Below are 19,243 nucleotides of genomic sequence, written 5' to 3'. Positions count from 1 at the left end.
TCGGTTAGGTCTGCTGGCCGTTTGCAGAGCGCTGGCAGTCTGTAAGTTGAGTTTAATGCATGTTGTTTTGTCTGTCCTTGCATGCAGGGATTCGGTTTTGTAACATTCGCAAATAGTGCTGACGCGGACCGGGCACGTGAGAGGCTACACGGCACCGTGGTTGAGGGCAGAAAGATTGAGGTGTGCATGAACATTCTTATACTTATATATATATATACATACATATATATATGTATACATATCGCCATTAATTCATTTGATACACGATGTACTTATTTGCAGGGGCACGCGAGAGGCGAACGCGATACAATTTCGCATTCGCCTCTCGCACGGTCAGCAGGCGACCATCACTCCTATCGCTTCCTCGGTATCTGTCATTAATATAACTAAGATTCCATTCAATAACATTTTCGGAGCGTTGGTCGCCTATTTCAGACTGATCTCTTAGCTATTAAGCCACGCGATCGATCGTGCTCGTGAACGTTTTATCGTTAGTTTTATTCGTTTCGTTCGTCGAGCATCTGAAGATGGTTTCTGTCCTATTCGTTCACGAGCGCGGATCTCGCGTTTAGTTTTAAGCGACTGAACGGTTCTGAACAACGAGACTCGAGCCTCACGGACGAATCGTGCGCTAGGTTTCGAGATCTCGAATTCTGACGGAGCCCGGGTCCCTCGAGATGGAAAGATTATGTTTGAAATATTAAAGATCGATCGAATCGTGGAGCTTTGCTAATTTTATAGGGTTTCGATTCTCCCGTGGGACGAATGGCTCTGGCAGAATTGATCGCGAGGCAGATCAATGGCGCGATTCGAAAACGAGCTCATTGAAAAGTAATTGAATATTGAACGTTCGAATATATATTGAAAATATCGAAGGGACGACGTGTCTGGCGATCACTTATCTATTGACGTTTCCTGTCAATATCCTGGGGATATCCAATTTATTACGATAATACGATGTCAGTTCGCGTCTAAATTTTATGAATAAGCGCCTTAGTTTTCGATCGAAGGGGATATTTAGAGTCCGAACGAGCACGACTTAATTTACGCATTTAAAAGAGCGTATTACAGCGAATATGCGTTAGACTATGATACCCTAAGTGTTCTGTTAACGTCTCGAAGAATTTTCGGGGTTGAAAGTAAATTATATTCGTCAAGAGAGTCAGCATTTGGCTGACTTAACGGATTTTCGCTAGATCGCCAGACAAATTCGCGAAAGTTCGCGCCATTGGCAGTCTGCGTCGCGACGCCTCGAGGAAAGCGCGAGGCAGATCCGAGACGCGTGCCGCGCCACCGACGCGGACGTGCGCTAATTAATCGAGATACGCGTCGCGCCTTACGAATGCCTGGGAAAATCGAATCAGACCCGCTCGTCGGAGCGAACGCGAACGTGAACGTGTCCGCGTGGGTGGCACGAACCATGCGAAAGCCGACGGAAGTTGAAGGGGTGGACGCGCTCGAGACAAAGAGAAAAATCGATGCCAAAAAAAGTCCATAAAAAAAAGTAAAAAAAAAATAAATAATAATAATAATAATAAGAAAAGAAACATACCGCGTGTCGAGACACGACGTATACACACGCACGTGCAAAAGAGAAAAGAGCGCGACTCGGCCAGCGAGCACCGACCAACCATCGCGCTGGTGGCACGAGAATAACAAAACAATCCGATAACAATAATAATAATTATAACAATGCACGGAAACCGTGAGAAAGAAGTGTCTGACGCGAGTCTCTTGTTGTCCCATATAGAGTTCCTCTGCGCGCGGCAAAGATAAAGAGTAATGATCGATCGATACGATACGAATTATTGAGAGAGCGTGCGAGAGAGAGCAAGTAAAGACAGGATTGTCATGATGATCGGGAAAGAGAGAATTGTGATATAAACGGGCAAACGCTGAGCGAGGGACATTGACGAGGCCAAGTCGAAAAACGATCCCCGAACTGTCCGAAAAGGTAAGGAAACAATCACGCGCACGAGGAAATCGTTCTGAAGACGACCGACGCAATGTATAGAATGTATCGCCTCGCACTGCCCGCTCTCTCACACGATGTTACACGGGAATCGCACGACCGATTTCACACCGTACGCTTTTCTTCTTAACCCCCTATTTGCCGATCGTTTTTCCCCGCGAGCAATACTGCGTTCCGGTTCGCCAGGGAACTCGACGATTTTTACTTAAAAACGATGCATTCCGTTTCGAAACCATCGTTAAATTCTTTCCAAACGATTTCTAAAAGACGTGGATACCGTGACTGCAAACATGGCGGCCGCACGGTCAGCTGACCGTGATACAAATGGCGGACACCGAGCGTCACATCGCGACTTTAACCGCTTATATCTCGATAACGAAACTTCGGATCGCAAAATAGTAGAGGACTTCTTTAGTTCGTCTCGCGTGAAGGATTAACCCTGATACAAAATTCCACGCTTTCGTTAAACTTTATTTTCGTTATTTAAAAGAACGTAACAATCTTTAAAAGTATACATTTGATATAATAATCGAATTCATTTACGTCGAGTTTCCCTCGCGTCGGTTCGATCTACCCCCGTCGCGTTTTCGAGCCCCGTATTTTCAAACGAACGTACGCCAAGCGTTTCGCGCGACGATTCACCGGTGCTAGCGTTTAAGTTCGAGCGTAAAAATAAGCGAGACACTCGCGCGAGCACTTTCACCACCGATGACACGAGACATTTAGCTCGAAACGAACAAATTCTTGCACCGAGAAACGGTTACGCTAACAATTAAGTAATTTGCATTAATTTGCGTCGCGGCGCGGTTGAAGAATCACGAGCCAGGATGAAATTTTCGCGTAACGCGACGCGAAATTAACAAGTTTTAATGCCCAATTACGGCGTTGCACCAGCTCGGCCGGCCTCGTATTTCTGTCGCTGCCTAATGAGCCGCGGATAATTGAAATATACCGCGGTCCGCGGCGTTCTGCAAACTGGGAAAAATGGCGGGGCCGTTTGAACGGCGTAATTCGCCGAAAGTGAGACGAATGAACGTCCAGGATTTTTCTGCCACCTGTGTTCCTCCGTAACATTCGCGACGAACATGCTTCGAGACTGTTTCTCCTATAAATTTCTAGCTTGTAATTTTCCAAATAATACGAAAGCGGCTTAATTTAAAGCTAGAGGTCTTGGAAGCTCAAAAGTGGGCACTGGGGAACCTCTGATCGAGGAAACGTCGTTTAATTTATCGTTTATTAGACGAGCACCGAATTAACGAGACCGCGAATGAAAATTTGAGCACCGTGCTCGGTAAAAAGATGGCGGGGGCTTCGACGTCGGTCCTAACGAGGAGTTAAAGACCGTGGCTGGTAGGGGGTGAGCCAGACGTCTCGCGATGAAGAGGAGACAGGCCGACGACGATCCCTTTCGCGCACAGCTTTTTAATTGCCGGAAGGATTAAGACGGATTTCAAATTAGAGGCGCGTTTTTTCTCCCCCTGGGCTTCAATCCGCGGCTAAAATTATCCGAATATTCGTGATTCGATCATTCCGATAAGAGGATTTTTGGGGTTGTTACGCGCTGAGACAAAGCAATGGATGGTATTTAAATCGATGGCTCGGAATGTTCCCGAGAACAGAGACCTCGAGTGTGGTTTTTTGAGTCCTCTCCGCGAAGAGGAATCCGACGAGGGAGGATTAATCGGCAAAAGGGAGTTTCAACCCCCTGTTCCATGTACTAATTAACCTCTAATTTCCAACGCGAGTACGAGAGATGGATCCTGGAATTCCCCGAGAGACCGTCTTCCGTTTCGCGAGGACGGGATCGAAGAAATTACACTTATCCCCGTGACGGATAAAGGGGGATCGATGGCTTCTGAAAAGGACCTCCGCGCGTCTCGTCGCCCTCGCGAGCGATATATCGCGGTCGTCCTCGCGAGCTTTCGAGTCTTGTAACGAGCGTGCACAATGCTCGCCGGGGAATACAAAGGACGTTCGTTAAGATAATGGGCCGGCGAATGGGGTATCTGGCGGTGTCGCGGGGGCGTGCGTTTCAACCCCCCTCCGTTAAAAGGTCCACGGGAAGTTTAAACTGGTTTAAGCACCGGTAGTAGTTAGCGAGAGCCAGCGCGGCCCGATACTCCTCGATTATCGAAGGTCTTTCGGCCTCGTTAGCGCCTGAATTTTGCACGATGGCTGAAAGCGTTGTCGACCCGGCCAACGGCCAACCCCCCCGCGCGATTCCTTTGTTTGCAAAATCCTCGAAACTTAATTTTTTATCGAAAGTATATTCGAAACCGATGTTTCGCGATCGTCCACGTTTTGGGAAAAGAAAGAATCGTCTTCTGATGTTGGTAACGTCGATACGGGTCCTGGAATTCCTGGAACGACATGCAGATTAACGACGCCGGGGCAGAATATTATTCGGGATGTATTCGAGCCTCGATATCGAGACGAAGACACCGTCGAGAGGAGCGGATCGTTGTTTAAACGAGCCGAATGAATAAACGATGAGCCCAACTATATGGAGGATCTAAAAACGTCGCGTAGGACTCGACGTCGTGACAAATGACAGCGACTTGGAGGGCCTGGAATTACGTCGATCGTCTCGAGAATGCAGATTAACGAGCAAGTATTCGACGAGACACGCGGAGAGCAAGAAAGTTCTCGCGGGGATTCCGGGTCACCGCGAATGAGAGTGATATCGACGAGAAGGGACTAAAAAAATAGAAGAAAATTAATAGTTACGAGGCGGTTGAACGTCGTCGGGGGTGTAAACAGAGAACGATTTAAAGGATTTGGAAAAGATTGATAACTCTTTTATTGAAAATATGAAACATCGATCACTGGCTATCAGCAGTTAGCATAAATAACAAAAGTCGAAGTTTCTTAGCCAAGCACTGCGCACGACTCGAATGATCTCTGACCTATTCGTCCGTTGGCAGAAAATTGTCAATTAGCTCTTCCTGATGCGGTCGCGATAAGCATCAGTAATAAGATAAGTGCTCGTGATTGTCGTGAACTCCGACCTTCAATGCCAGAATATCACCGAGAACTTTTTCGTCGATGCTTCTCTCGGAGCAACAACAGCCAACCCTATCGAATTAGGATTCTAGCCCAGATCTGTCATCTTTCGGACGAAGTGGCTGCAACGTTTGACCTATCCAGGTCACCGACGGATCCCCATCGTACTGTATCTATCATCCGTGTAGTTGCACAGCCAACATATTACCCTGTCTCGACGTCGAATCGATTTCCCAAGTGTCCGAAGCTGGAAAGGCCAGCGGAGGCCCGAAGGTCGAAACTGATTAACGAGCAACGACAAAAACCGTCTCCGCGGCGGCCGGAACCGCGACATTCCAAGAAGGCGGAAGTTCCACGGTGACTCGTCGACCTACTGGCGTCGTTCGCTGCTAGCGTAACGACAGGTGGCGGCAGGTTGAGTTTTCGGGTTTAGCAAGTCAAATTTATGCAGATACGACCGACCGGAGGGCGTACCTAGATCGCACAAAATTGTCCAAAGCCCGTGGACAAGGATATAGAATCGCGCCTGTACGAAACAAAAAGTCCTTTCCCGTTTTGCGATACGAGACCACGTTGTCGAGATACGAGCACTCGAAGTTTTCGATATGTGACTGCCAACATGGAGGCCACACGATCAGCTGACTCACCTCGAAACTTTAACTGCTTGTATCTCGGTAACGAAGTTTCGGATTGCAAAACGGTAAAGGACATCTCGAGCTCGTTTCGAGTGAAGGATTAATCCTAATAGAAGATTTTACACTTTCGTTACCAGTGTGTAGTACGCGATAGAATGCTCGTGAATTATGACACGGATGATAAGATTGGTAACGAGAAAAGTTCTCGTGTACCGATTACATCGGCAACACCGTTGCACGGCGAACCAGTTTCCTTATTCATTACGGAGTTTACCCCGACGAATTGGCGCCGCCATCGGTCTTATCGTCCCGTAGTATTAATCAACATCGAGCGCTTTTTCCTCGCCAATCTCGAGCACGCTGGAAAAGTAATTCGATCGAAGACTCGTTGATTATTCTTGGAAGATGAAATAACATTCGTGCAATGCAGGGATTCGCGATCTGATTTATCTTTATGATATTCCACCTTCTGTCGTTCGAAAGTTGAGGACCAAAATACCAGCCTTGCCTCTGCAATATTAAATTATACGAGCAAACGAGCGGACGTAGTTTGGAAGCGTGGTTCGAAAAATCGATCGTCGAGCCCCGTCCCGGGCCGACCTAACGAGCCACGATTTACTCGCGGGCCAGTTAGATTTACTCGCTTCCTGCGTTTCAATTCAGATCGTGCTGATAACGCCGGATCGGCCGGAAATCGTGGATCGTTCCGTGTCAGTTCCGTGCCACGAACAGGGTTCTCGCGACGCCTAAACGCGGTCGCGAGTATTATTGCAACGTGGATCCAGTACCACGGGCCAGTTTTTGCAATTAATCGAACGTCGACGACGTCGATGACAGCGTCGAATGGAATCGTCGTCCGGGGCCAAGCGGTTAAGCGTTAGTCTGCCATGCACAGGTGCCAATTGAAGCCTCGTCACAGGTACAATGAGGTCCCTTAATCGGATCGATATTATTGCATCGGCGAACAAATGGCCGCGCCGACGTTTATCCGCGCGAGTGACGTTGTTATTATCATTATGCCGACAGGAACCCTTTGGCAATAATACGCGAACGGAACATCGAGGTATCGAACTGTTCGATCAGCCTCGATAATATTAAATACGTCCGGATCAGTGGCTCTTAACGCTTTTAAGCTCGATGCGTTGTTTTAAGGAACATCAGCCTTTCTGGGCTCTGCGTTTTCGCGATTCCAAACGATTCTATCAACGACAAATTGCTCGCGAAGCACGAATGCTAAGGAAAAATGAAAAGATTTTAGAAATCTATTTCAGTGTCTTAAATGACTTAAATGCATTCCCAATTTAATTATTTGAAACAATTCCATTGATTTCGTTACTGGAAGCTACGATCCATTCTCGATGTCGAAAATCGGAGCGCGAGTTTGAATGGAAGATCGTGTCGGATCGAAAGTAGTTTCGAGGAGGCAACGGTATCCCGCTTGAACGACAAAACGAAATCCTAAAAAATTGAACGAATTTGTACAGTTTTGCTGTGGCGGTCGGCGAAAGAATAAAAATCGATCGAGAAGCGGACAATAGAGCGTGGACGCGTATCGCGAGTCTAATTTGCAAAACAATTGCTACGCGGATTTACATGCGCGAGACCGGAGGCTTTCAGCGTGGACGCTTAATACGATACATGGATGGCAAACAAAGATTTCGGGGTTCATCCCGCCGCGCGTATTGTTTGTCATCCGTTGATGCGAACAAGGCAACGAGAGAATCGATCCCGAAAGCACGGATTCTCTCTGTATTCCCTGCCCGTCGTTTGTTTGCTTGTTTGTTGCGCGCCGATCTCGATTCTCTCTCCCGTATCGAACACGTGCCAAAATCTACTCGCTGACAGTAAGATTCGTCGCGTTACACTTTCGTAACGTTCTCCATTTAGGTTGCTCCAGAACGATTAATTCTTGTTTTCGTGCCCGTTGGCACGAGCATACATTTTTGCATAAGAAGTATCCACGCAGTTAGTATACTTTCGTAAATAAAGCGTTCAAGAGGAAAAGCCTTTGTGAAGTATTTGTAAAGTATTTGTAAATTCGAGAAAAATTGGGATTCTATAAAAAGACATCCTTTGGAGGAGAATTTTGTCCCCTAATAATTTCAGTATTTGATAATAATTGTGTTTTTATGAATCTCGCGTCTAAGTGGAATAGTTTGTACCATTGTTTACGCACCACGTACTCGAGGACTATTAATATGGATGGAGGTTAGGTTAATAAGTGCTGTACCCAGTTTGTGGCAAACGTATACTTATTGTTCCTCGTGTACGTTAATTTTCTCTTTCTCTTTTCTTCTCCTCCTCACCGAACGCTTAATTTTTATCGTATAGAATCTCGACACAACAAAGACGTGTGTATTATTGCTACTGAATGTAAATCTTCCTGGCTGTGAAAAAGAACAGCGGAGATTCGAGAAACGAATCTTGTTGGGAAATATGAACGTACGACAATTTACAATCGACGAAACGCGATGTTGAATTTACGAGATGAGACCCTCGAAACGTTTTGTCCAGTTTGTAATCCAATTGGCCGATTTAGGGCCACCTTAGGACCGTAATTTCCCGTCGGGAAAATTAGACGCGATAGCTCGTTAGGTGCAGCAACGTTCGTTTAATCCGGCCATAGCTATAACGGCGACGTCGAATCCTCGTTGCTGGAAACAAGATCGTAAAATGCAAATGGCGCGATTGACCCTCGCAATTCTCGGGAAAACCGAACAGAAGGGGTGGAAAAGGGGTAATTCGATGGTCCAAGGTACGAAATAATTTCTACCGACCGGATGATACGATCAGATCCAGGAATGTTTCGCTAAAGAAATACTCGAACCCCTTTCATTTATGGATTCATTGACCCCGGAGGGACCGTAAGTAGCAATTTCAGCGCTTTTCGAGCCCCTGTTGCTCCTCTTGTTGGCGCACTTGTCAACACCCTCCGAAAAACGGTGACACGACGGGTCACGCGATGCAGAATAACGCCAACACGGATTCTAATAATCGAAGAGTCCGGTTCTCCTACCGAAAATAATCCTCGAAGCGTGAAACGTTTTAGATTACGAAGTTTCCTGTAGCAATTATTATTGCACGATTGTTATTGCAAGAAGTACGTTGACACGTTTACGTAATTCGTTTACGATCGTACGAAGTACGGAGGAACATCAGAAATAATAGAGAAATGAACCACTTCCGATAAATGAATTCCCCAATAATCGATACGCAGCCACGAAACAGGAAATACGTGGTTGGTGGATTATGGATATTAATTTCCTGGAGTGACGCTCGTTTGTGCTCGAAACGCGTGAAGAAACGCTAGAAATTGGGAAAACAATGACCGAAATATCACTATTAAATTTCTGTGCGTCTGACAGTTTTGTGAAATTTCGAAAAACGTCGAAAGCGATACGTTTTTTTCCCCACCGTGAATGGGAACGCAGGTGGCAGAGAACGAGACGCGAAACTGCAGCGTCGACGAGGCGTTTCCCCGGCTAGGAAAAGCGCGGAAAAGCGGACGGGAGTGCACGGTAAAGAGAGGAAGCCAGCGGGATAAAGCGAAGTCAAGCTCGCGGAGCTTCTCCGTTTCGCTCAGCGACGAAAGTGCTCGCGCGAAATTGAAATAATCGGAAATCGACGGCAACAGTCTCTTGATTTTTTCCCCCCTACCCCACCACCGTTTCGTTTCTCAATCGTCACCGGGAAAGCAGAGCGCTCGACGACGATACCTTAACGTCTTTTCGCCTTTGTGTCGTTTGGTTCTCGTTTTTTTTTTTATTTTTTTTTATCTTTTTCATGTCGAGATTGCATTCTACGCTGAAACGTTTCGAGATGATTCCTTTCACGTGCTCAGCTTTCCCGGAATTTAAGCTCGAAGGACGTCGATCGATCGCTCCTGATGCCCTGAGAAATCCGAGGGTTGCTCTTCGCGCAATAACGAATTGGAAACGAGTCCTTCGAAGACAGAAATTAGTTACGGCTTGAAGCGATCGAACGAGTATCTTCGTTCTTGGCCCTGGAGACGATTCGTTCGTGAAATAAAAATCTTTAACTAGTATTTCGATGGTCGAGTAGAAATTTTAATTACGAAGATATTTCGATGCAATAAAATATTGTTCTGTTGTTGTTTTATCGTCTTCACGGCTAAGAGAGTTCCAGCAGGCGAAATCTCCGAGAGGCTCTCCGAAATTCTGCCTGTTCCTCCTCGATAAGCGACGTTTAAAGCATTCCTTGAATTTAGAGCATGCAGAGGGTCCGATTCGAGGATTTGGCGGAAAGTTTCCCACGTTCGTTTCGGGGTTTGACGCGTACACATCGACGAGGCCGCCAGATTTTCGAATCCGATCGAGAAATACACCGGGGAGATATCTGAATTCAAGCGAAACGTGCAGCTGAACGTCGTACGCGACTCGCGAACTTTCGATAACGTAACTTTTCGAGGACATCGAACAGAAACGGGAACAAAAAATATTAATGAAACGAGACGGCGACGCGCAGCTGCAACCATTTCCGACGACAAATTACTCCGACGCTCGTCGATCGACGCACAAACGTCATTCCGCGTGGCGATTTTTTTTTTCTCTCTCATTTTTTGTCCACCGTGTAATTTCCACGAAATATCGAGGCGACGCGCGGAAGAATTGCATCCGCGGGTCCGATCATGCGTCCATCGACGTGCTCGCGATCACGAGATTCGTGCGTGGCCGCGCGAAATTGGCGTTGTTCGATTTTCACACGAACCACTGCGGTTCTCTTGTCATTTCGGGGCGAGGGGAGGGCGAAAAGAAACATGCTGTATCATCGAGACAATGCAATTTCATCGACAGCTACCGACGAACGCGAATTCGTTCGCCCTTCGACTCTCACGACAAAATTATTCGCGATTTCGAAGCTGAGATAGTTGGTAAATTTGTTCGAGTGAAATATTCGAGAGGAAGTTGTCTTTGAAAATGCAATCGATGGAAGGGCTGGCCAGCACGGATCTCGACGTTTATCGATACTAGAAGACCGGTTTTGCGATACGTTCGACGATTTCTAACGCTCTGTTCTTAATTCGACAGGTGAACAACGCCACAGCGAGGGTGCAGACGAAAAAACCACCGACGGTACCCAACGGTAGGTCCACGTTTATTTTTCACATTAACGTTTGCAATTTTAGTCTTGGAAGCTGGTATCGTCAAATTCTTTTTCACTAAGAAAAGGTACTAATTTTCTTTGGCACTCAGTGTCTCGAGAATGGTTCGAATCTAAGACTCGTAGCTTGCTTTTAACAACTATCAATACCAATTGCAATCTTTTGATGAGACAAAAATGTATAAATGCCTATAACTAAATTCAGTCAGTGTTTGTCATCAGTGGAGTGCAAAGGGTTAAGATTTGAAATAGTTTACTACATTTGTAGCAGTCGCTTTTATTCGAAACAAAGTTTTGACTATGTTCTGTCTAATTCATACGGTGTAAAACGAATTCTAAGCCGTTCCTGGCCACAGAGCAGTCCGTCGTTGAATTTTCTGGGGTACTCCTGGTAGCAACAGATAACAGAGAGGTCATCGAGCACAATTCATCGCTGCAAAATCCCCGAGATCGTACGGTCTCGCTCTAATCCTATCGTCCGAGCAATTGGCTTTAATCTAAATCTAATCACGATTCCATTGTGCGACCCCATTCAAATCGTGACTTAATCCGGCTTACCAGATCGTCCAGTTGCGACCCAGGGCTTGCAGCAAGCGTTCGTATTTGGCGAAAGTTTAAGCCAGGTTTTCGTCTTGACCAGACCCACCAGTCGAAAACATTAAATTCCGATTGCGTTTCGATCCTCGACCTAGTAGCATTACGCGTGATGGTCCATATCGATTAAAACAGATTTTTATATTACATTGATTGGGGAAAACAAATCCAAAAGTTTTAATATTAATTAAACTGGAATATCGTTCGAAGCTCGCGAGAGAAACAGCATTTCTCTGCGCCTCGATGGTCGACCCGATCGAATCGACGCGACTTTTTTCTACTCGAGCACGAGTCGCACGGTTATAAATAATCGGCACTCGAGCAACAATGACGAACGTCGGCTGCCAAGTGTTTCCCAAGCTGGGAACCGTTCGAATAACCCGGATCGCGCGCGAGAACAGGCGACGAAAGCGTTTCTAATTATAGGGCGAATTCGTTAGTCCGTAATCGGACACTTAATTGACGCGCGGCCGTTCGAACCGAGTTCCAGCACACCACGGTTCCAGCCGCGTGATCGTTGGGTTTTAGGAAGTTCGACCCTGTTTCGAAACCGAGATCACCGCCACGACGCATGCAATGCTCCCTCGATATCCTTTAATTACGTCGATTAACCGAATCTTCGTCTGGTCTACGAAATCCCCCAGATTAGAATAGACGAATTTCTAGGACTACTTGCACGTGGTGTAAATTTTATTTTTTGAGAATACGAGAGTCTACGTTATCGAGTTTTCCAATTGTGGAGCGACCGGGGCAGAGTTCTAGGGGTCTAGGGAAGGGTGGATTGGTTCTTTTTTTGGGGGGGAATCACGATCCGTCAAAGTCACGTGAGCGATTCAGCCCCCGTCCATCGATCGATTCTCACCTGGTGGCGGCAATTCCTTAACGACCGCATCGGTTGGTGAAATTTGGTCTAGCATTCGGATCGCCCAATTATCCGCGAACTAAAGCCACGCGTTCGCCCACACGCGGCGAGATTAAGGTCGACTTGGACCGTTTAACGCGTACCTGGTATGCATCGCCGGGGCTAACGCCTCTTAACGGTTGGCACGACTGGCATTTGCCACAGGTTTCCGTGCCGATACCGCGAGTTCCGGCCCACGGGATAGATCTAATTTTAACACGAACGTCAGTCGGTTCCTCGGGGTATCAACCAGGTAAGAATTGACAGTGGATATATTAACACTGAACACGTAAATAGGAAGTACGTGGCAAAGAAGATAGAGGAGAATTCAGTTCCCACTGTCTCAGAACAGTCTAATAACGCGTATTAAAAATAGTTAAACTTTACACGCGTGCAGTCCCGAAACTACTAGTGTTTTATTAAAAATTGAGCCATTGTCAGCGGCGGCAAAGCTTCCCCTTTGAAATGGTTTTTGGTTTTTATCGATCCGACTTCCCGTTTAGGAGATATCGTAATTTATGTAAAAGCTAATTTTTCTGATTCAACTGTCTCACTGCCCGGCTTACGTACGATAGCCTATTAACACGTATCAAAAATACTAAAACTTTAGACGCGTGCAGTTACGAAACTACTAGTGTTTTATCAATAATTCAAGGATTGTTAGAAGCGGCAAGGCCTCCCCTTTAAAATGGCTTTTGGTTTTTGCCGATCCGACTTCCCGTTTCGGAGATATCGTAATTTATGTAAATAAGTAATTTTTAGAAAATTCTCTTATGGCGCTTCCCGTGTTACGGCAGCCTACCAACGCGCATTAATTTACTAAAAACTTTAATTACCTGCAGTTTCGAAATTATTAGTATTTTCTCCATTATTGCACCATTGTTAGCGGCGGCAAAGCTTCCTCTTTGAAATGGTTTTTGGTTTTTGCCGATCCGACTTCCCGTTTCGGAGATATCGTAATTTATGTAAATAGGTAATTTTTAGAAAATTCTCTTATGGCGTTTCCCGTGTTACGGCAGCCTACCAACGCGCATTAATTTACTAAAAACTTTAATTACCTGCAGTTTCGAAATTATTAGCATTTTCTCCATTATTGCGCCATTGTTAGCGGCGGCAAAGCTTCCTCTTTGAAATGGTTTTTGGTTTTTGACGATCCGACTTCCCGTTTCGGAGATATCGTAATTTATGTAAATAGGTAATTTTTAGAAAATTCTCTTATGGCGCTTCCCGTGTTACGGCAGCCTACCAACGCGCATTAATTTACTAAAAACTTTAATTACCTGCAGTTTCGAAATTATTAGTATTTTCTCCATTATTGCACCATTGTTAGCGGCGGCAAAGCTTCCTCTTTGAAATGGTTTTTGGTTTTTGCCGATCCGACTTCCCGTTTCGGAGATATCGTAATTTATGTAAATAGGTAATTTTTAGAAAATTCTCTTATGGCGTTTCCCGTGTTACGGCAGCCTACCAACGCGCATTAATTTACTAAAAACTTTAATTACCTGCAGTTTCGAAATTATTAGCATTTTCTCCATTATTGCGCCATTGTTAGCGGCGGCAAAGCTTCCTCTTTGAAATGGTTTTTGGTTTTTGTCGATCCGACTTTCCGTTTTCGAGATATCGCAATTTATGTAAAAGGGTATTTTTCTTAATTTGACTATCGCTGTCTCCGTCTGACGCGTCGCGCTGGATCTCCTTGTCGCGCGTGAGTCGAGACAGTCACGTGACCAGGAAGTAGTAGTATTTCCAAGAATTTACTACGCACTGTCTACTATCTACGCGCGCGGGGGATGAATGAACTCGCGCGAGCGCATCGAAATGTAAACAAACCCTATCTCCGAAACTAGCCACCGCATCGACTTGAAATTAAAATCCTCATATCTCCGGAACTAATAGAGCTATCGACTCGTACAAACGCTCATTTTAAAGGGCATTTTATCCTCTATCCGATGACTATACCAACTACTATAATTTATGCTATCTTCTATGTTTATTTTGACATTTACTTTGACGCTACATACCCAAAGAAGTTTTAGCAATTCCTACGGCTTATACGAATGGTGTACGATAGTACTGGATTATAAATTGTTCCTCTGATTGGAAATAAATTTAAATTTATGTACAGGGTGTCTCCACAACTACTGGTTGTCTGCGGAATTGACTAAAGTATTTGAAATAAAATTCATTCTCAAGGACGTTTTATCTTCTGATGGCGGAGATAAAATCTTCACGCGTTTCACGACTAATCCCCGACGAAACGCTCGATTGTCCTTTTGCCTATCTCCCTCTCTTTTACCCCGTTTCGAAAACGTCCTCTTTGCCATTTTCTTTGTTCGACCGTCAGCGCGGATAAAGCGATAAGAGACGACAGAGTGAATATTCAAGCTGCTCCGGGAGTACGCGTGTACAGCGGCCATCCCGAAAGAACTTCCCACCGTTCCTGAAAATTTCATCCCGTCGTTTCGCTTTTACATCCATTTTTCACGGGCTCGTCCCCTTTTTGCGCGGCCATTTTCGACGCATCGTCGGCGAGGATCAACTCTAATTTTCTCGAAACTATTAATTAAGCAGCTTCGAACGTCCTTTCGTTTATAAATACACAATAATATAGCAACGCTAGTTACAAATAACGTTCTAATTCGGAACGTCATCGAGGCCAAAGTGCAAACGAAACGTCGTTAATGGTTTGAATTAAAACGATAGTCGTGTGCTTGATATCGATCGAAACGGACCAGTCGAGTGTATTTAACGCTTTTATTGACCCTAGAGCGCGAATATCGTTTCTAGCGATCGTACTTTATCGTTTCCTTTGTGGTACGTTTCTTTTAATTTATTTCGATGCTTCACCTCGATTAAAATATTTTTCCTTGTTCACGTTCGCAATCTGCAAAGTTCACGGGAAGAAAAACTAGCCGACGTTGAAAAGTCTTGTACAATCTGGGATTAAATAATTATTAAACGTAGATAGGCGGTACGATGTGTCGTGTGTGTAACGTCTGGCACAAAATGTCGCGGGCTCTTCCGCTGGCACTCGATAACTTTTAATTCTCCCGCGGCGATGGGTCACGGTTTTCCACGATTTTATAGAACAGTTCCCCCGGGTCCAGAAATGGGGAGGGAGATCCATCTAGTTTCTATGCCGACATTTCACGCGTTCCCCGACGTGTCTGTCGTTTCGAAAAGGCAACATTTCAAAGCGACTATTTCCGGACCCACCAGCGAACGACAACTCTCGCGAATCCGCTCGATGATTTTTCGACGATGACAAATCGTCCAAGGATATTGGTTCTTCGTAACAAATTTTAAAAAATCTCAACAAAGAATTTTGTATAAAGACAAGTTAAAATTGTTTCTTCGGTTCCTCTGACAAGGGGAACCTTGTATCGCAATTTTTAACTTTTCCCAGCCTGTGGAACATCCCCTAAAAGAATTACCATCATCCCCCTATACTAACTTCCACCGAATGTTCATCGTAGCAATACTTTCAACGCGATCTTGACGCGTCCTACGCTCCCCAGAAGCTCTCACATCGTCGAAATTGCACGAAGGGGATGGCTCCGAAACAATTTTGCAAATGGAGGCCGAAACATCTCCCTGTGGCCGCGCCGGAATCACGTCGAAGCTCTCGAAAATCGACTCGGGAATTCCCCGATCTTTCAGCCGCCACGAACTTTTCAAGCTTCATTCCTTACGAATGATCCTTCTTCCGAGATCAGCACGAAAGCAACATTTTAAATTCAGTTATTTATTTTTAGAAACGTATAGAACGACTCCGAATGCAAATCGGTTGATATCTTTCTTGTTCCGAGTTAACTGCTCCGGAGCAATTAAGTAGCGTATCGTTCATCTCGACATAGTAATCACGACGGTATCGTCCGGACGAGGGATCGACTAAAAGTAGAGTAACACGTACGGTGTGCAAGTTCGTGTCTGATAAACGAGAGTTAAGAAGGACTCCCATGAGAAAAAATTGCTGTTTTTAAGGACACCCACCGAGGAAATGACCTTCGACATTCAGGCGATCGCATGTGTGCCAGTGGAGCATCGTATAGAACGGTTCCTCCGCGAAAACGGCATAACCGTTGTTTATCAACCAGCAGAATTGAGATTTAAATTAGACGGAGATATGCACGAGATTCCACGGACACCAGATAGCGTGTCCAGTTGCGGGTCGCCAGCGATACCCGGGGCTGGTTCTCGGCGAAATCGGAGGGTTGTCCAGGGGGGTTAAGGTTGGACGAATAATTCGCCACCTTCCGTTTCATTATGGCCGCATCGGCGGAGATACAGCCCGCTGGCACGCGATCCACCGATCAATCCTTCGAGCGACGTTCGTCCATCAAAGCTGACCATCCCGAAATCGCGACCCATTACGTGCACGTAAATCACCCTCTGTTATTGTCGCCCGCGCAATCTTCACAACGCGACTCTTGGACGACAACTGGAACTTATATTTTTTTTAATAAAAGCGAAATATAATCAGGGATCCTTTAATTTAACTACTTCGAAGGTCCTTCGACGTTTAGAACTGTTAAGTTTACAAAGTTTGGGTTAGGACTCTTGGACGACAACTGGAACTTATTTTTTTTTTATAATAAAGGCGAAATATAGTCGAAGATCCTTTAATTTAACTACTTCGAAGATCCTTCGACGTTTCGAACTGTTAAGTTTACAAAGTTTGGTTTAGGACTCTTGGACGACAACTGAAACTTATTTTTTTTTGTAATAAAAGTGAAATATAATCAGGGATCCTTTAATTTAACTTCTTCGAGGGTTCTTCGACGTTTCGAACTGTTAAGTTTACAAAGTTTGGGTTAGGACTCTTGGACGACAACTGGAATTTTTTTTTTTATAATAAAAGCGAAATATAATCAGGGATCCTTTAATTTAACTACTTCGAAGATCCTTCGACGTTTCGAACTGTTAAGTTTACAAAGTTTGGGTTAGGACTCTTGGACGACAACTGAAACTTATTTTTTTTTGTAATAAATGCGAAATATAATCAGGGATCCTTTAATTTAACTACTTCGAAGGTCCTTCGACGTTTCGAACTGTTAAGTTTACAAAGTTTGGGTTAGGACTCTTGGACGACAACTGGAATTTTTTTTTTTATAATAAAAGCGAAATATAGTCGAAGATCCTTTAATTTAACTTCTTCGAAGGTTCTTCAACGTTTAGAACTGTTAAGTTTACAAAGTTTGGGTTAGGACTCTTGGACGACAACTGGAATTTATTTTTTTTATAATAAAAGCAAAATATAGTCGAAGATCCTTTAATTTAACTTCTTCGAAGGTTCTTCGACGTTTAGAACTGTTAAGTTTACAAAGTTTGGGTTAGGACTCTTGGACGACAACTGGAACTTATTTTTTTTTTATAATAAAGGCGAAATATAGTCGAAGATCCTTTAATTTAACTTCTTCGAGGGTTCTTCGACGTTTCAAACTGTTAAGTTTACAAAGTTTGGGTTAGGACTCTTGGACGACAACTGGAATTTATTTTTTTTATAATAAAAGCAAAATATAGTCGAGGATCCTTTAATTTAACTTCTTCGAGCGTTCTTCGACGATTCAAAATTCTTCGTACAGCGAAGTTTGCAAAGTGGGTCTCTATTAATACCGGGGATCCAGAAATATTATAAATTTCGTTGATTCATCTTCCGCGAAGTCGATCCATCATGCACGCTGACCCATTGCCTGCGATGTTATAGTAAATGCTGTAATTTTTCAGCTGTACGAAAATAACCGAGAGATAATAATAATGCGACGGTCAGAGAGACGACTTTTGACGAATGGAGCTAACTTCGATGCCAGTGGGTCAGGTTAGCGGTTCGCGAAATTTCCATCGATTGTCGATACGGTTATTTTTCCTCGAAAGCTTTTCACGGTCTTGTCGAGATAGAAGGGACGAAGGGAATTTGGGAGGTTCCGTGTTTGGCAAAGTCGACGATAAACCGATGGATTTGTACGCGACGAATGTTTCTCGTTCCGGGAGATCGTTCGTTTTTATTTGAAATTCCATTATCGCGAGCGCGCAATCCGAATTACAAATGTCGATCGAAATTACCGGGCGAAACACAGGGCCGTAATTTATCCCGCTGCGGTGGGGTTCGGTGCCCCCGTTACGACATGGTAGCGATAAATTCGATCGTTCATGGTATTCATGAAAAACCGATACACTGGGAATTTACATTTATTCCGATACGATCTGTTCGAGGCGTTCGCCAATTCGTCCACCCCCCGAGGAAAAGATTTTTATTCGTTATTCGCGTTGAAGGATTCGAATTTCGGGTGATATTTTGTGGAAAATCGCGTCGTTCTGGTGACGTGAAAAATAAACCAATTCCGTAACGCGTTAAATACGATTCTTCACTGGGAATAAAAATTTAACCGTCGATCGAATTACTGGATTTAATCGTTATACATTATACGATGGAGGTTCGTTTCAATCGCCCGCTGTCCGGTTGCTCGCTCGAAATTAATTTAGATATCCCGTTTCCCGGGAAAATTTATGTTAATTCGGCCCCTCGACTCTGTAACCGATAAATTGCATTTTTATTTCGTTTGAAAATCTCTTTTGGAATGGAGGGAATAACGCGCAGTGGTCGACGAGAAATTTTCTATTCGCCCAAAGCTGAAAGAGGTTCGAGGGGGCTCGAAAGATATTCCAGTTAATGGATTTAAAAAACGATGGATCCGAGAATCGCGAACAGGACAGTTTTTCGACGGAAACGTGACGAAACAATTTCTGAAATGGAGGAGAAAAGCATGGATCTTCTCTCTGGGAGACGAACGTCTGGTCCCGGACTATCCATCTCGTGTTTCGCGCTGATATCGACACGCGGGATAATTTATTGCGGATCCCGAGGATCTGCTTCCGTGAGAAAACGCACTTGCAACCGGCATCCTTTGAGTCCTGTTGAAATAAAAGGCAATCGATCAGCATCCTTCGAGCTCTTCTCCTTTGCGCGCGATGCTGATCGAAACCGCCGACGATAGGTTCTCCCAACGAGATTTTCCA

The 19,243-nt window shown here is 44.8% G+C and overlaps 1 protein-coding gene across 1 annotated transcript in view; it reads left to right on the top strand.

Moving 5' to 3' along the window:
• LOC143344543 (uncharacterized) overlaps positions 1-19,243 on the top strand; it is a 331,445-nt gene that overhangs the window by 263,215 nt on the left and 48,987 nt on the right. The window contains 2 exon segments of the mRNA XM_076770680.1: positions 88-180; positions 10,659-10,713. Coding sequence (XP_076626795.1) covers positions 88-180; positions 10,659-10,713 — 148 coding nt within the window.

This window comes from Colletes latitarsis, chromosome 8, assembly GCF_051014445.1.
Source record: "Colletes latitarsis isolate SP2378_abdomen chromosome 8, iyColLati1, whole genome shotgun sequence".
NCBI classification, from domain to species: domain Eukaryota; kingdom Metazoa; phylum Arthropoda; class Insecta; order Hymenoptera; family Colletidae; genus Colletes; species Colletes latitarsis.
Note: the sequence above shows the minus strand (reverse complement) of the source record. Positions and strands in the feature narration are given on the sequence as shown.